The 14,389-nt window shown below is 42.0% G+C and overlaps 1 protein-coding gene across 1 annotated transcript in view; it reads right to left on the bottom strand.

The window, feature by feature from the left end:
- SERINC2 (serine incorporator 2) overlaps nucleotides 1-9,628 on the bottom strand; it is a 251,638-nt gene extending 242,010 nt beyond the window's left edge. The window contains exon 1 of the mRNA XM_078681901.1: nucleotides 9,394-9,628. Within this exon, the coding sequence (XP_078538027.1) occupies nucleotides 9,394-9,432 (39 nt within the window). The 5' untranslated portion in view covers nucleotides 9,433-9,628. The remainder of the gene's footprint in view (nucleotides 1-9,393) is intronic.
- Nucleotides 9,629-14,389: the final 4,761 nt, after the last annotated feature.

The raw sequence follows: 14,389 nt of genomic DNA, 5'->3' as shown, positions 1-14,389 counted from the left end.
CCGCGAGAAGTGTTGGTGCTTAGGTTTACTTTTGGTATATCCTAATATTTAAGATAGTTTTCTCCCTGTGTGGAGTGGTCTCCTAGTTACACAAGGATGCCTGTAATTTATTTGGCCTCCGTGTATATTATCCGTTTTTTGGTAAGGCTTTAATTATTTTTTGTAACCTTCATATACGAACACTTCCGTTCGTGTTTCCCAGACGACAGGGTGTTTCTGACTTCCCGGCACGAAAGGTAGTAGAGTAGTCCTCTTTTCATGTGCATGAATGCACGTTACGTAGGGTGGTCACGTGATACGTCATTGGCGTCGTGTTTGAGAACGAACGCGGGCTGCCTCAGATTAATCGGTAATTTGCTTACCTGAATGGCACCAGTTTATGGTCGGAATGCGAGACACATCGATAATGGAGTAAGAAAAAGGTAAGACAGCGTTATTATTATTCATGGTTGCTCGCAGATGGAGCTCCACTTGGGCTGGGAATTAAGATCTTAAGGCCCTTCGCTGTTAACTCTTTCTCCATTTTTTGATATACGCTGTAACCAAGAAGGGTTGTGTGGTTTCCTTCTAGATGTGATCCGTGAGGGCCATTATTCACCCGCGATTGAGGAGCATGAGCCCTGTGAGGATTTTTCTAATTTTCCTACCTCATCTAAATCCGGAATTTGTTTGAAATTACGAAGACTCTTGTTTGTTAAGGTATGAGACAGGGGTGATTTTTTGATTGAGAGTGGGATTCTCCATTCTATGATTGAGGGTTGACTTATGTTATACCATGCCGCCCTGCTGGTGTTGTTCTTTTCAATTGTATTTATTTTTATTATAGGTTTGATCAAGATTGTGAGGCATAGACATAGGTTGCCATTGGAGTTGCGATAGGAGTAAGTGTGGCTTATTTATATCTTGTTTTTAGGTGATGGGACTGTGTCTCTTTGGTTTGTTTTTGTTACTTTAGTTCTGTCTCTCCTTCTATTCTCCTCCCCATGCTTAGTGCACACCTTGGGATACAATCCTGTGATATAGTGGTGGTTTAGAGATGCTGTACTTTGGCTTGTCACTCCGCTTCTGAGTATTTGTTTTTGGCACCCTTCACTTTCCCTGGTGACGGATCCAGATCCAGTTGGTATGGGGCACAGAGATTATGACAGTCTTGTGATTTATTGTGTATATATTGTCATACATATATTTCTTTAGGGATCTTATCACCCAGTCCTTAGGAGGCCAGATTGGTTGGAAGGCCGAAACGCGACCGCGTCGACACTTTCATTTTGGAGGAGTCCTTTATGTTATCTTGTTTTGGAATTTGTATCCATGTGACACGATCCCATTGTAGGTTCTGCATAATTTTCTTTCAGAACCACTTGTGTCTGACTACCTCCTAGTGTATCTTCTAGATTGAATAGGAGGACACTAAAACTGTATTTTTTGTTGGGTGAACAAGACTATCCTTGTACATTGTTTTGTGTATAAACTGCGGTGTGGTTTTGTATATAACTGTACATAAATTTTATATAGAGGTATGTATAATTGTGCATAGTGGAAAAATTTTGATAAAGAAAAACAAAGTACTTATGGAAAAATAACCGGTTGGCGATTACAGTAAATAAAACTTGTTATCACGTCCTTTACTTTTAGCGATGGCTTTGTTAAATAAACAATAGTAACAGTGGATTAAGGCCACCGAAATAGGAGAATTAATAGTCACCTATTTGTCAAATATGTTGTTATTTGTTCCTCCTTTTTCCAAAATTCCCTTGTTTGCCCTTCAACAAACTAAGGCATAGTGAATGCAGATCTTGTTTAAGTTAAGTTTGCATCGATTTTCTGAGTGGGGTGCAAGTGTGGCGAGCTCGCCTTCTCACAGGGTGGGTTTTTGTCTTCCTTTTAATTAGTTAAAGCTCAGTGGAAGTGGCGTTTTGGGAGTGTTCAGTGCTAGGGTTGATGAGAGAGTATTAATCTCGATTGTCTCGGTTACTCTTTGTACTCGAAGAGAGCTTGGCTGCAGCATATCAGTGACGTTTAGAGGGGCGGAGATGCTTGTGCTGACAAAGGGCGGCAGACTAGTGTGTGCACGAGGTGCGCACACAGCGAGTGCAGTAGATACATGACCTGGGCCATATCCGAACATGCAGGCAGGCCATTTACCTTCCATGTGCCAGGCAGCTCTATTGGGGACAATGGCGGATTTCTTGGTGAGCCGGTGGTGCCTGTGAATGAGTGATAACTGAAACTGAGGCCCAGCCTTCGTTCTATCTCTTGGCACCAGTCCAGCCCTGTCCTGTTGCAAGCCTGTCCTCCTCTCAAACTGCGCGGCCCCAGCATGTACCAAGGAGCAATCCTGCCAGGCTCAGGCGTCATTAAGACTCGTAGGGTGACCAGATCATGCGACCCAAAAACCGGGACATTTCACAAAAATAGACGAAGGACTACAATTTTACATCAACGAAGTGGCAAAGAATGACAACTCTCAACACACAAGAGGTTCTGAGAAAATAAATAAAATGTCATTTTCAAAACCAGCATCATACTTGTTTAATTAAATAGCTTCTTTATAATGGCTGCTAACTAGCCCTGCTTTGGGACACCTAAAAAAAGTGTCTCCCACTGTTTTGAGTTGACCCTCTCTAAAAACCGGGACATGACCCAAATTTGTCAAATCTGCCTGGACAGCTGTTGAAAATCAGGGACAGCCCCGGCATATCCAGGAGGCCTGGACACCCTAAGCTAGAGACTAGACGTGTATGAAATTAGAATAAAACGCACCTTTTGAATTACGGAATGAGAGTTTCCTTCTGATTTAGAAGTGGAGGCTTCCTGGAAATAGGAGGTTCCCTTCCAAGAAGCACCCTATGCCAATTCGACTCACTATTGTGGCTTTGGGCGTACACCTGCCTGTCAGCCCTCCATGTGATTCTGTGCCTGCTTCCGCCTGTCAGATAGAAATATCCCCCCGCCTCCGCAGCAGCCCGAATGATGCGCAGGGAACGTGTTTCTCTGCACTGAGAAGCTGGCGTTTGTTTGTAAGTGGAACAAGTGTGGGAGCAGCTCCTCGACTCTGTGGCTTGTTGGATGTGACGTCACTCAGCCAGCTAATGCTAAGCACCCCAGGGGGACCAGGCTGTCTCCATCGATATCCAGCTGAGAGAGAGTGGTTTTTCAGAGGCCTCTTAAAACGAACACCCAGTAGCAAAAGTAACTAACGTCTCACAAGAGACGGTCTGCCAAAGGGGGACCACGCAGAGTTCAGAGCTTAGCAGCGATCTCACCAGAGACAGGCTGCTGGAGGGGCACCACACACAGTTCCGAAGCTTAGCTGCGGTCTCACAAGAGACAGGCTGCTGAAGGGGCACCACACACCGTTCAGCTGCGGTCTCATAAGAGACAGGAGGGCGCCACACAGAGCCGAGGCGTTTTAAGCCGTGGGCAAAGTAGGCTCTGGCCCCGGGCCCCAACCTTTTAGGGGGCCCCTGATAGAGCCAGCTCTGTTCTGCAGAGTCTTTCCCTGATGACCTTGAATTATTCTTGAACCGATTGTTTTATATACCGTTTCTCTTTAATGTATTTTTATTGTGGGTGCTGTTACAGGGTCTATTGCAGAGATTTTACTAAAAAATGTGTTTATATGAAAGGCAAAATCCATAAACAAGCATTGGCATAGCCAACAGGTCTCACCTTTGGGACCTTAAAAGTGTTTAGTTATCCAGCACAATATCCTTGGTGCAACAATATTAACTGTTGCATGGCTAAACACTTATAAGTTCCCAAAGGCGAGACCTATTGGCTATGCCAATGCTTGTTTTTTTGCCTTATAACAAAACCATACACGGTCAGTAGCTTTACTGTAAAAACAGCTGTGAATTTTAGCGTGGTGATTGCTTGTAATGGAACGATAAACGCCACCAGACCCAGTCATCTTGTTTTAAAGCAAAAGATACACAAATGATGGACAGAATGCGGAACAAATCAAACATTCATTACCCATTCAAGAGATCTGGATTAAATCCATTGTTTTTGCTCACCATGCAACCCCAGTTTAGAGAAACCATATGCAAATCAGTCTTGACCCTGCTCCTCATGGGAACAGTCCAGCCCGAACTGCCAAGCCAGGTACTCCCTTGACTGGAAACAAGCATCCTGATACCGGTTTTGAGGTATATCACCTCACCAGCCAGGCTGTCTTGAATTCAGGGGCACAGTGAGACCAGGACCCACATCTGGGCATACCCAGCGCAGTTAAGACAAAAAAGCAAAAGAGACACAAATGATGGATGGAATGTGGAACAAATCAAACATTCACCCCAGTCAGCAGATAAAACGCTACCAGACCTAGTCCTCTTGTTTGAAAGGCAGTTATAGATTTCACAAAGGTACAGCAGGACAGTTGCCGTTAGTTCATACTATTTAGCTCAGCCAGCATTAAATAATTACCTGTGAAACTTCTTTTGTTGCCTGTTGTTACAATGATAAAAGGGTCCAGAGGTGGTAGTTTCAGGTAAGTATTTATTGTAATATAAGTTTACAGAGGAATGATCTTGAAGCCAGGATGTAAAGTAAGGCAGTAAGTATCTCTGTAAATATGCCCCACCAGGAGCTGTCCTCCTGGCAGCTCAGCCTTCACTCACCAACTGAATCAGTTCACCCATCCAACATTCTATGACATGTACAACATTCCACACAGACTGACCAGAGAGCAGGGGAAGTAAGAAGATAGAGAAATAACCATACAACACATCCCCCTTCTTTACACTTGAAACAAAAACAAAAGAAGAATCAAAGAATGAATAAAACATGCTAAATGTAATAAACAGTAAACCAATGAAAGCAGAAATGAAGAATCAAAGAATGAATAAAACATGCTAAATGTAATAAACAGTATACAAATGAAAGCAGAAATGTAAACAGAACAGAAGAATGAGAAGAAAATCGAATGAAAGAACTATGAAGCTTGAATATAAGAGAGCACACATCTTCTCCCTTTAAATGGTAAAAGAACGAGTAAAACACTTACAAGAAATAGAGAAAAATAAGAAATGAAGGAAAGTTAGTAAAGAGTTCTCGGACACAACAACACACACCAGTTGGCCGGACCAGGGCGGAGAGTAACCAACGAACAAAAGCACTAAGAAGAGAAAAAATAAGAGAAGTACTCCCAACAGGAGAATTCAAGAGAAAACTCCATTACAAAGTGAGAAAAGAGAAGGAAATATGTACATTGAACAGGAGTACGACCAAGCAATACAAAAACATGAATTAAATTTGACAGTAATAAGAAATCAAACGCATAAAGAATGAAAATCTGGCATCAACTTTAAATACAGGGTTCCGTGCACTGAACCACAGAGAATGAAAAACTCGGGAAATGTACAGGAAACTTTTGCGCAAAAGGAAGAGAATAATATCATTAGAGCTCTAAAATAACTAACTATCATAAAACAGTACTGATTTCAAAGAATGACGTAAAAAAAAAAAAATCATTTAAACCGGTAAACGTAGACAAATAATGTCCACTCATAAAGCATGCATACGTTTGAATTACTTAAATAATATTTATTTCATTTTAAACCGGTAACCGTAGACAAATAATGTCCACTCATAAAGCATGCATAAATTTGAATACTTAAAAAACACTATCAATCATAACTGCATCATGCATCGTCAAATGAAAATTGCACTTAGAATGCGTCATTGAAATTTAGCTAGAATAACATAAGAACTGGTACCATTTATCTCTAGAACACATAGTACTCTTGTGGATAATCCTAAAAGGAAATAATCAGCGCTGTATTATAAATGAAATTGTACTCACATATTAAGACCATATTAATAGTAATACCTGCTGCAATCTAAAATCAAATTGCATTAAAATTGTACAAAACATACATGAAGTACATCATCAACAATTATTATTATTATAAACAATAATAAAACAACTAACTAAAATAGGTAAAGTAGTCACCGCTGTCAAATGTAGGAAAATAAAAAACTAAAATAAATAAAGTTGTCACCGTTGTCATCGCAATTAAAAGGCAGAAACAGCAGGCTAACAATAATCCAAGACTTGCAGCAGGAACAACACGATGGTACTTTAAATACTGAAATGAATGGTGTGCAAAGTACCCAAAAGTAGGAAGACATGCTTGGCGTTGTAGTTCAGGTACAGTTGAAACACGAAGTGAAAAAAAAAATATGAAAACAGTACCTGCAGCGAAATCGGAAGATCAAAAGAGGCATCTCTTTTAAAATATGTCTCGTGTCTCGTGAAGCAAATCTGAAGAAGAAGTGCTTCATGTAAGATGACAAGAAGAACTCACAACCTCGGTTGTCCATGAAGGCTTTCAAAAGAACCATTAAGTACCTCGGTGCTTTATGTTTCATAATGGCGAAGTTCCCAATATTCGTGATGCATAAACACCAATTGACAGGAATGTCTACCAAGTACAAAATGGAGGCACGTACGGTGACGCTGCACCGGATGGCTCCCGGCATCACCGTGCAGTGATTGTTGAACAGCGGCAGCCATGACGCAAGACGGAGATATAAGGAACAATGGAAGAAGCGCAAGACTCCTTTCAAAAGGTAAGGCTCGCGCTGCGCAACAGAAAGTCCGTGACAGTTTTTTTATGGTGTAGTACAAAAATAAAGAAAAGTATCTTGAAATGTTTCTTTCTTGCTCTCCACTTTGCTGGGCATACAAGAGTGTTGCTAATAGCAATCGCAAGAATATGGTTGGTTAGCATCACGGCCATGCGATTGGTTTCAATCATGAAAATATGGTTCACGGGAACAGTTTGAGCAAATGCAACTATTTCTTTACTTCGGAGGAAAGATAAGCCGGTATTTCTTTCTCGCACTCCAAATAACCAGGAATCGCAAATTAATGGTGTCATTGTGTCAAACCCGGTTTCCATACCAAGTATTAAGCAATCAAAAACTTAGAGAATGACGATATGCATGTCCCACACAAAAGAAGCAAAGTTTAACTTCACAGTGGATGAATGAAAAATAAACGCTGCTACCCAAGTCCAGAAAACTGCAACTGGGTGATCAGGCCAGTTGAGAATCAGTAAGAATTATACTAGAAGGAGTAGAATATGGTATCGCAGGTTCACTTGATGAATAAATAATCCAATAACCCACAGCAAGCGTTCCGTGGATAATGAAACCTTGGCAGGGAAGTAAAAGAAAAGAAGACTCACCAAGCTAGTGTAGAAAATTGGCACGCCCGAGTTGAGGCGGACGGTGTCTTTGTCACTGGTGGGGCTGGGGCTGCCAACAGATATTGCTGAGTAAATACAAGCTTGGGTTCTTTGAAGCAGTTGCAGTCTTTTAAAATTATATAATTGCTGTAGAAGTAAGTCCTTTGAAATAGGATCCACGCAGGTTTTGTAATCCAAAACATCGCCAATGTTACAATGATAAAAGGGTCCAGAGGTGGTAGTTTCAGGTAAGTATTTATTGTAATATAAGTTTACAGAGGAATGATCTTGAAGCCAGGATGTAAAGTAAGGCAGTAAGTATCTCTGTAAATATGCCCCACCAGGAGCTGTCCTCCTGGCAGCTCAGCCTTCACTCACCAACTGAATCAGTTCACCCATCCAACATTCTATGACATGTACAACATTCCACACAGACTGACCAGAGAGCAGTGGAAGTAAGAAGATAGAGAAATAACCAAACACCACCTGTCTGTTTCCATATATAGGCACTGCCAAACTGTTTCTAGATATCACTAAGGTACTCTTCGTTTCTATGCAGCTTGAAAAAAGGTTAGGATAGAAATGTTGCCCAAAAGCAACTACTTCTATTTTATAGAAGGGGACGCAATGACTTGTAAAACATAGAAGTGCTGAATTAGAGGGCACACTAATCCTTTATGGGTTCCGAAGTAGTGTGCTACTCACCGAAAAAGCGCTTCAACACCCCATCAGGGGTAGCAAGCACTATATAAATGCAAACCTTTTCTAACCCTCCACTATCCTTCTCAATCCAAAGAACTGACTAAATCCACAACTCAAATTACTTTAATGTTTTCACTATACTTATTCACCACTAATCCTTTATGGGTTCCTGAGTAGTGTGCTACTCGCCGAAAAAGCGCTTAAACGCCTCATCAGGGGTAGTAAGAGCTATATAAATGCATTTACAATACATAAAAATGTATCGCGTCTACACTTCCTCTCTTCAGAGGCTTCCGATTTTTCAGAAACCAATAGTGAGCAGCACCTCGTTGAGGTACGGACCAGATGATGTCCAACTTTACTGTCAGTCACGTAATGAAGGCTACGAAAAAAAATTGTAAATCTTATTTTTTTTCCAGTAAGGTACACAAATGCAAACCATTGTTACTTGGAAAAGAAATATCTAACGTTTAAATTAAAAAACAAGTTGCAGAAGCCTGTCCCCGCTGTTTATAACAGATGCACTCAGCTAAAAGGAAATGCATATCGAGTCAGAAGGTGAATATTTTACGCGATATTTGTTTTATAGCCTTCATCTTTGTTTGTTTCCTCTACTCGCCTACGTATATTTGTTCGCAAGAAGAACATTGTCCGATATATCGCTCTCAACACTAGTCCATGGCTGTAAAACTATACAAAGAAACAACACTTGGGGAATACTGCTGTTTTGCATTTACAATGCTTAGTAACATCTTCAGGTATTAGTACCCCAAAAAAAAAACATATTTAGAAAGATATCGGTTGTCAGACAAAAATAGGCTAAATGAATGTATTATGACGGCAAAGTTGCTCCTGTAGATGTGAATTTCCCTGTAGCAACAGAGTGGGGAAAAAAGAGATCGAGAACAAACATACTAAGATTAAAATAAAGGTATAATGTACATTTTTTTATTTGTTTAATAAACTGCAGAGAGCGTCTCTCCTTCCTTGTGCTAGGTGTAGGCTACGCCACCCACGCTCTTACTAGACCAGTAGACTTTGCCGTACACAAGATTTTAGATCATAAACGAAAGGGTGGCAGGTAATTACCATAATGTACAACAACACTGCAGGTGAATACCTTGGTTATGACCCAGTTAGATTTCAAATCAGCACAGCTATGAAAGAAGTGAATTTACAACAGGAGCTGTTGGTAAAGACTGATAAATTCGTAACAAAACCTGTAATCTTCACACATCCTAGTTGATAAACTGTTGAACTCTCTGCCACTGATAATTTACCTAGCCTTGATGGGTTAAGTAGACACAATGCTACAGAGGGACGAAGCAGTAACTCCATCTACAGTGAAGTGCGTTGCAAAACGAACACCCGTTAACAACTCCACTCTAACTCCTTAATGAAAACAGCCGAGCCACCTGCTCTCACTCAATGCTGTCTTAAAATCATAAACAAAGGGTTGTTGGGGCGTGAAAAGTAGGAAAGGCAGGGTACTCACGCAACTGAGCAAGGAGCAGATTCCGAGGCAGGCCCCCATGGCAAAATCCAAACAGTGATCCGACTTCTGTACCGTACTGGGCGCTTCTGGCTGCTTTCTCAGCTGTAATGCATCACTTGCAACTCTGGAAGATGTCTTCGCTTCTTTCCGACAGCTTTCGGATATCTTCGGTTTGGAGGTGATCGAAATGGACGAAGGACGAAAATAGACTCTCAGCGGCCATTTACAAAAGGCGTGTTTTCTACAGAGTGGCGACAAAAATTATAGGACAATGATATAGAAAACCTGTAAAACGTGATATATGTGAAATATAGGACTTGGCTCAAAATAGAATATCAAGGTACATTTCTATAGTTTTTAAACTTTACATTCTAAACATTTTATCGTGTGTACTCATTCAAATGAAAACGTGTTCAATTAAATCACATTTTTATTTCCATTTGTGCCCAAGAGCGTTTTATTCATAGACACTGTGGTTGCTTTCAACACTCTATCTACTCTTTCTGTTTCTTTGGCTGGCAAAGTAAGAGTTTTGATACACTGTGAAACTAAAATTGTAGCTCGTGCCTCCTATACCTGGCTGAAAGCTAACCTATGCTACTAGAATAAAACAAGCATTGGCATACCAATAGGTCTCGCTTTTGGGACCTTGTAAGTATTTGGTTATGCAGCACAATATCATCAACTGTTGTATGGCTAAAAACTTATAAGGTCCCAAAGGCGAGATCTATTGGCTATGCCAATGCTTGCTTTTAGAGGCCTGGCATGCAGTTTTAAATGTAGACTGGTAAGAAAGGTGCCAGCCCGAGGGGCAAGGTCTAGAGAGAAATAAGATAGGAACAGAGGTGCGTTATAATGAGATAGCACAAATATAAAGGTGAAGCACAGAATGACAGGTCAGGTAAACAAAGCAGCGAGGCAGAGAGGCAGGTAGAGCCGGTGGGATGAAAAATAGAAAGATATGAAGTAAATGTAAGAGAAATGAAGGGGGATGAGGTGCAAACAGAGCAGCAAGATTCAGAAAGAAGAGAAAGTAGAGAGAGAGAGGCACTTGAGGAGAAGAGAGGGGCAGAGAGCTGACCGAGCTAGAGATCTAGAGGTTTGATCGGAGAGAGGTTGCAAGTTGAGGTCATGAGAAGTAAGTGCTGTGGGGCACTGAGGTTTATTGAAAGAGAGGTGTGACATACAGAGAGAGTTTAAAGGTAGAGCAATAGTGTGGTAGGTACGTAGCCATGTATAATTAGACAGGTAAAAAGGGAGTGTTTAGGTAAAGGAATTAGACATGGGACAGAAAGGTGCAACAGATAAAGAAATGTATTAGGTGGTGTAGAGAAGTGACAGCTAGTCACAGAGGGTGGTATGTAGTGAAGTAAGTTAGAGAGAAGGGCAGGGATTTAGTCTCTGGTCAGGTAAAGAGAATTAACTTACAACAAGAGAGGAAGAGGGAGAGATGAAGGAGGGAAATGTGAGTAGAGGTGGAAGGTAGAGAGGCAAAATAAACAGGACCTAAGAGTAAGTTAATGAGAGACAGACAGAAAATAGAGAGGGAAAGAAGGGTTAGCAAGACAGGGAAATGGATGATAGAGCAAGATATGTCTTATGACATATCAATCAAATATCAGCTTTAAATAGATTTTAGTAATTCAACCATTTTTCTCCAAACTTCAGCATGTGAGTTTTGAAAAATACGCATCTTTTAATATTGCATTATCTGCGCCTCTTTCATTCTGGGAACCGCTTCTTATTACAGCCAACCATGGACTGCTGTGCCTTTAAGATAAGGGCAGACTGATCCCATTCTTCTCCCTTCCATCCCAGTTGAATAGTTTACACTGAATGGGCTGAGAAGCTGAATGGAAACTAAAAGTATTTGATAAAGCAAAGAGTGTTCAATGGACCCTATGCAGGTGTAGGAACCGTCTCCCACCAAGTAGAAAGAACTACGAGCATAATAAACACAGTAGTTTTACATTCAGCACACTTACCATTGTTTCCGTTTTGAAAGTAGCAGTCTACTGAACACAGACAGTGGATTCATCCTCAACAATCTAAAATATCCCAAGCATCAAGAGATCAAGTCTATATCACAACACACCTGAGAAGCAGGGCCTTGCAATCAGACCATTTCAAAGAATAAGACATGAACTACCAAAATGGCCATGGAATCGCTCAGCATCCAGAAACTTTCTTGTGGACTAATAATACCCCATAAGAGATGTTTTTCAAATAAGCTTTCCTCAACTAAGCAATAACCTCTCTTGGTTCACAAAAGAGATTTTTCAGTTTAATAGATAATGTGAACGAATCATTAAACGTTGTAACAGCAATCCCCACTGGTTCAATATGCCTTTGGCTAATGCAACTATGCACAGGGGCTGCCTTTTCAAGAAAAACGTTCTAAAACATCCTCCTGATCAGGCTGTTGGAGAAATGATGGGAGTTAATTTATATTAGAGAAGAGTCAATGATTGACAGCAGCAGGAACACATAGGAAAAGTAGCACATCCATCTGAGCAAGCAAATAAAGGGGCTAAACGACAAACAGCCTGCATGGGACAAGTGACAGACTTCCAACTTACAATTAGGTTTCAGTTGACGAAATATGTACAGTCTGTGAGAAGTTAGCCTGGCATATGATGTCCACTAGTTCTAGTGGGCACCTTGCACCAGTCTAATCGACCCTTATTGATGGTGGTTGTATAGTCAACCTTATAGAAAGCTATCCTAGGGGTAGCAGTGACGAGCAGTCTTCAGGCTAAGACTTCAGAGAGCGAATTAAGCAAGTTGTTTTACCAATTATAATCCCTTGAGTACCAAATGAAAGCACACCACACAAGGTATATATCAAATATATATGTATTCATTCTAAACACAACCCCTCTGCACTCTTTATGAGGTCAGAGGTAAAAGTACAATACAAGTTACTTAATTAGCATACGATAAGTTGCACAGTATATGTTTTGCCCTAGGGGCCTCACAAACCATATACTGAAATAGTGGTATAAAAACCACATGAGAATTAGAAAGCAGGCCTGGGGCCTGTGGAATCACTGGGGCTACTCTAAACAACCAAAGATTAGGATGGAGGAGGCCCACGGGAGACGTATGCAGTGACTAAACACAGCCGCGGGTTACCATTGACTTTCTATGGGAAATAAACAAGTTACAAATTTACAATTTAAGGACACTTCTAAATAAACTAAGCTTGTCTCTTCAGCCACGAGGACCAGGAGGCATCGACAATGACCAGGAGCTGGATTCAAGCTGTCTCACAAACGATCTAGTTGACTGCGATGTCGGTATCCAGATGGGACCCAACAAGCCTTGGCAAATGCAACCCACGCAGGCAGTCGAGATTGGCTTCGGTGCAGACTAGCAAGGTCTGAGGAACTTCCCCATTGCAGGGAAGTTGGAGCAAGCCTGGAGCAACCAGGAAAGCAAGTCAGATTCAAAGAAAAGTCTTCGGGGGGCTCACTAGCCAACGGGCAAAGAACCGCAAAGACACGTCAAGCTGAAATGCAAAAGCGGGGCCCACGGGACACTCATGGAGTGGGGGCCTCTGAGCTTCAATGCAAATGGTGCTTGGGTCTGGGGCTTCAAGCACCCCAATGCACAACTTTGAGATACCTCCTGAAGTAGGTGCAGCTTGCAAAATACAGGATGTCCAGGAGTTCTGGTCCCACGTCTTTCGTGTCCGCCACGGGTCTCAGCTTTGCTGAGAGTGAATGTCGGGGTCAGAGATGTCTGGAAGTCTATGTCCTGTGTCACAGATTCTTTGAGATCCGATGGGATCCTCGAAAATGCAGACCAGCAAAGTTGCTGTTGGTGCCTGTTTGAACAGGGTGGTCACTCCTTGACCACAAGGGAGATGTCTTTCATCTTCCAGTTGAAATGGAATGTCGAAGGTCCAGGATTTATCTTTCAGAGTTTCGTCCAGGGTAATCTAAAGTCCTAGTGACTGGGTTCCTATACTTATACTAAGTTTAGGGGCTGGACTACCTTTAAGGTCCCTCCTATGGGGGGACCTGGGAAGGGGGTTGTTACACCCTTCTCCCTTTGTCCAGTTTCGCACCAGAGCTGGGGCAAAGTGCCCCAGCAACCGGTTTGAACTGGGAAATGCATGGAGCACCTTGTGTGCCCCAGGCAGTGTCTGGAAAGCATTCACTAAATGCAGCCCTTCCAGGAAACCTATGGCCAGGCCTCCCCTGCCGGAGGTTCGTCCAGCAGCAGGAGGGCAGACTCGTATCTGTGGCAGCAGCATCCATTTTGTGATGCTGAGGCTCTGTTTAACTTTAACCGGGTAAACCAGTAACTACATGTCTTCTCCCTCTAGAAGGGTGGAATGCGGTGGGGGGGTTAGTATTCCAAAGTGTTTGACACCTTACACAACATGTTTTGATAAAGTCAAACCAAAGTTAGCATTAACCGCGAGGATTATAATGCACTTAAGAGTATATGGTATGGCTATATCATAGAACAGCTATAAGGAGATGGTTCCGAAAGCTGCAGAGGGACTCAGCTCATCCTAGGGCACCCTCTCACATAAAACCAAGCACTCTGCCTACAGGATTGTTAAGGCCTGCCATACGAGTGACTTATAGGTGTATATGTGTCTATATGTATGTATAGATATAGGTATACTATATCTAAGTAAGGGGTGATTACACCACCTTACCCAGGCTGTGTGAACAGACCTGTGGTTTCAGTTTGGAAGGCAAACCAGGGGTGGAACAATACATGCTGCAGCCCCTGGTAGGCCTAGGGTGCACCTATGCCCTGGGTACAAGGGTGACCCAGTAACCAATCTGGTATGTACCTAAAGTATATGGTATCAATTTAGAGAGAGAACAGCTGGGCTGCGGGCCTGATTAGCTGTACTGGGGTGAATGTATGACATTGTTCTGCATTCTGTCCAGCAATTGTTGTTTTTGCATTTGTCACCCCGAGTGGGATGGGTATGCTCAGACGTGAGTCCCATGCTCTCCACACCACTGGA

This window comes from Lissotriton helveticus, chromosome 3_1 (assembly GCF_964261635.1).
Source record: "Lissotriton helveticus chromosome 3_1, aLisHel1.1, whole genome shotgun sequence".
Lineage (NCBI taxonomy): Eukaryota > Metazoa > Chordata > Amphibia > Caudata > Salamandridae > Lissotriton > Lissotriton helveticus.
Note: the sequence above shows the minus strand (reverse complement) of the source record. Positions and strands in the feature narration are given on the sequence as shown.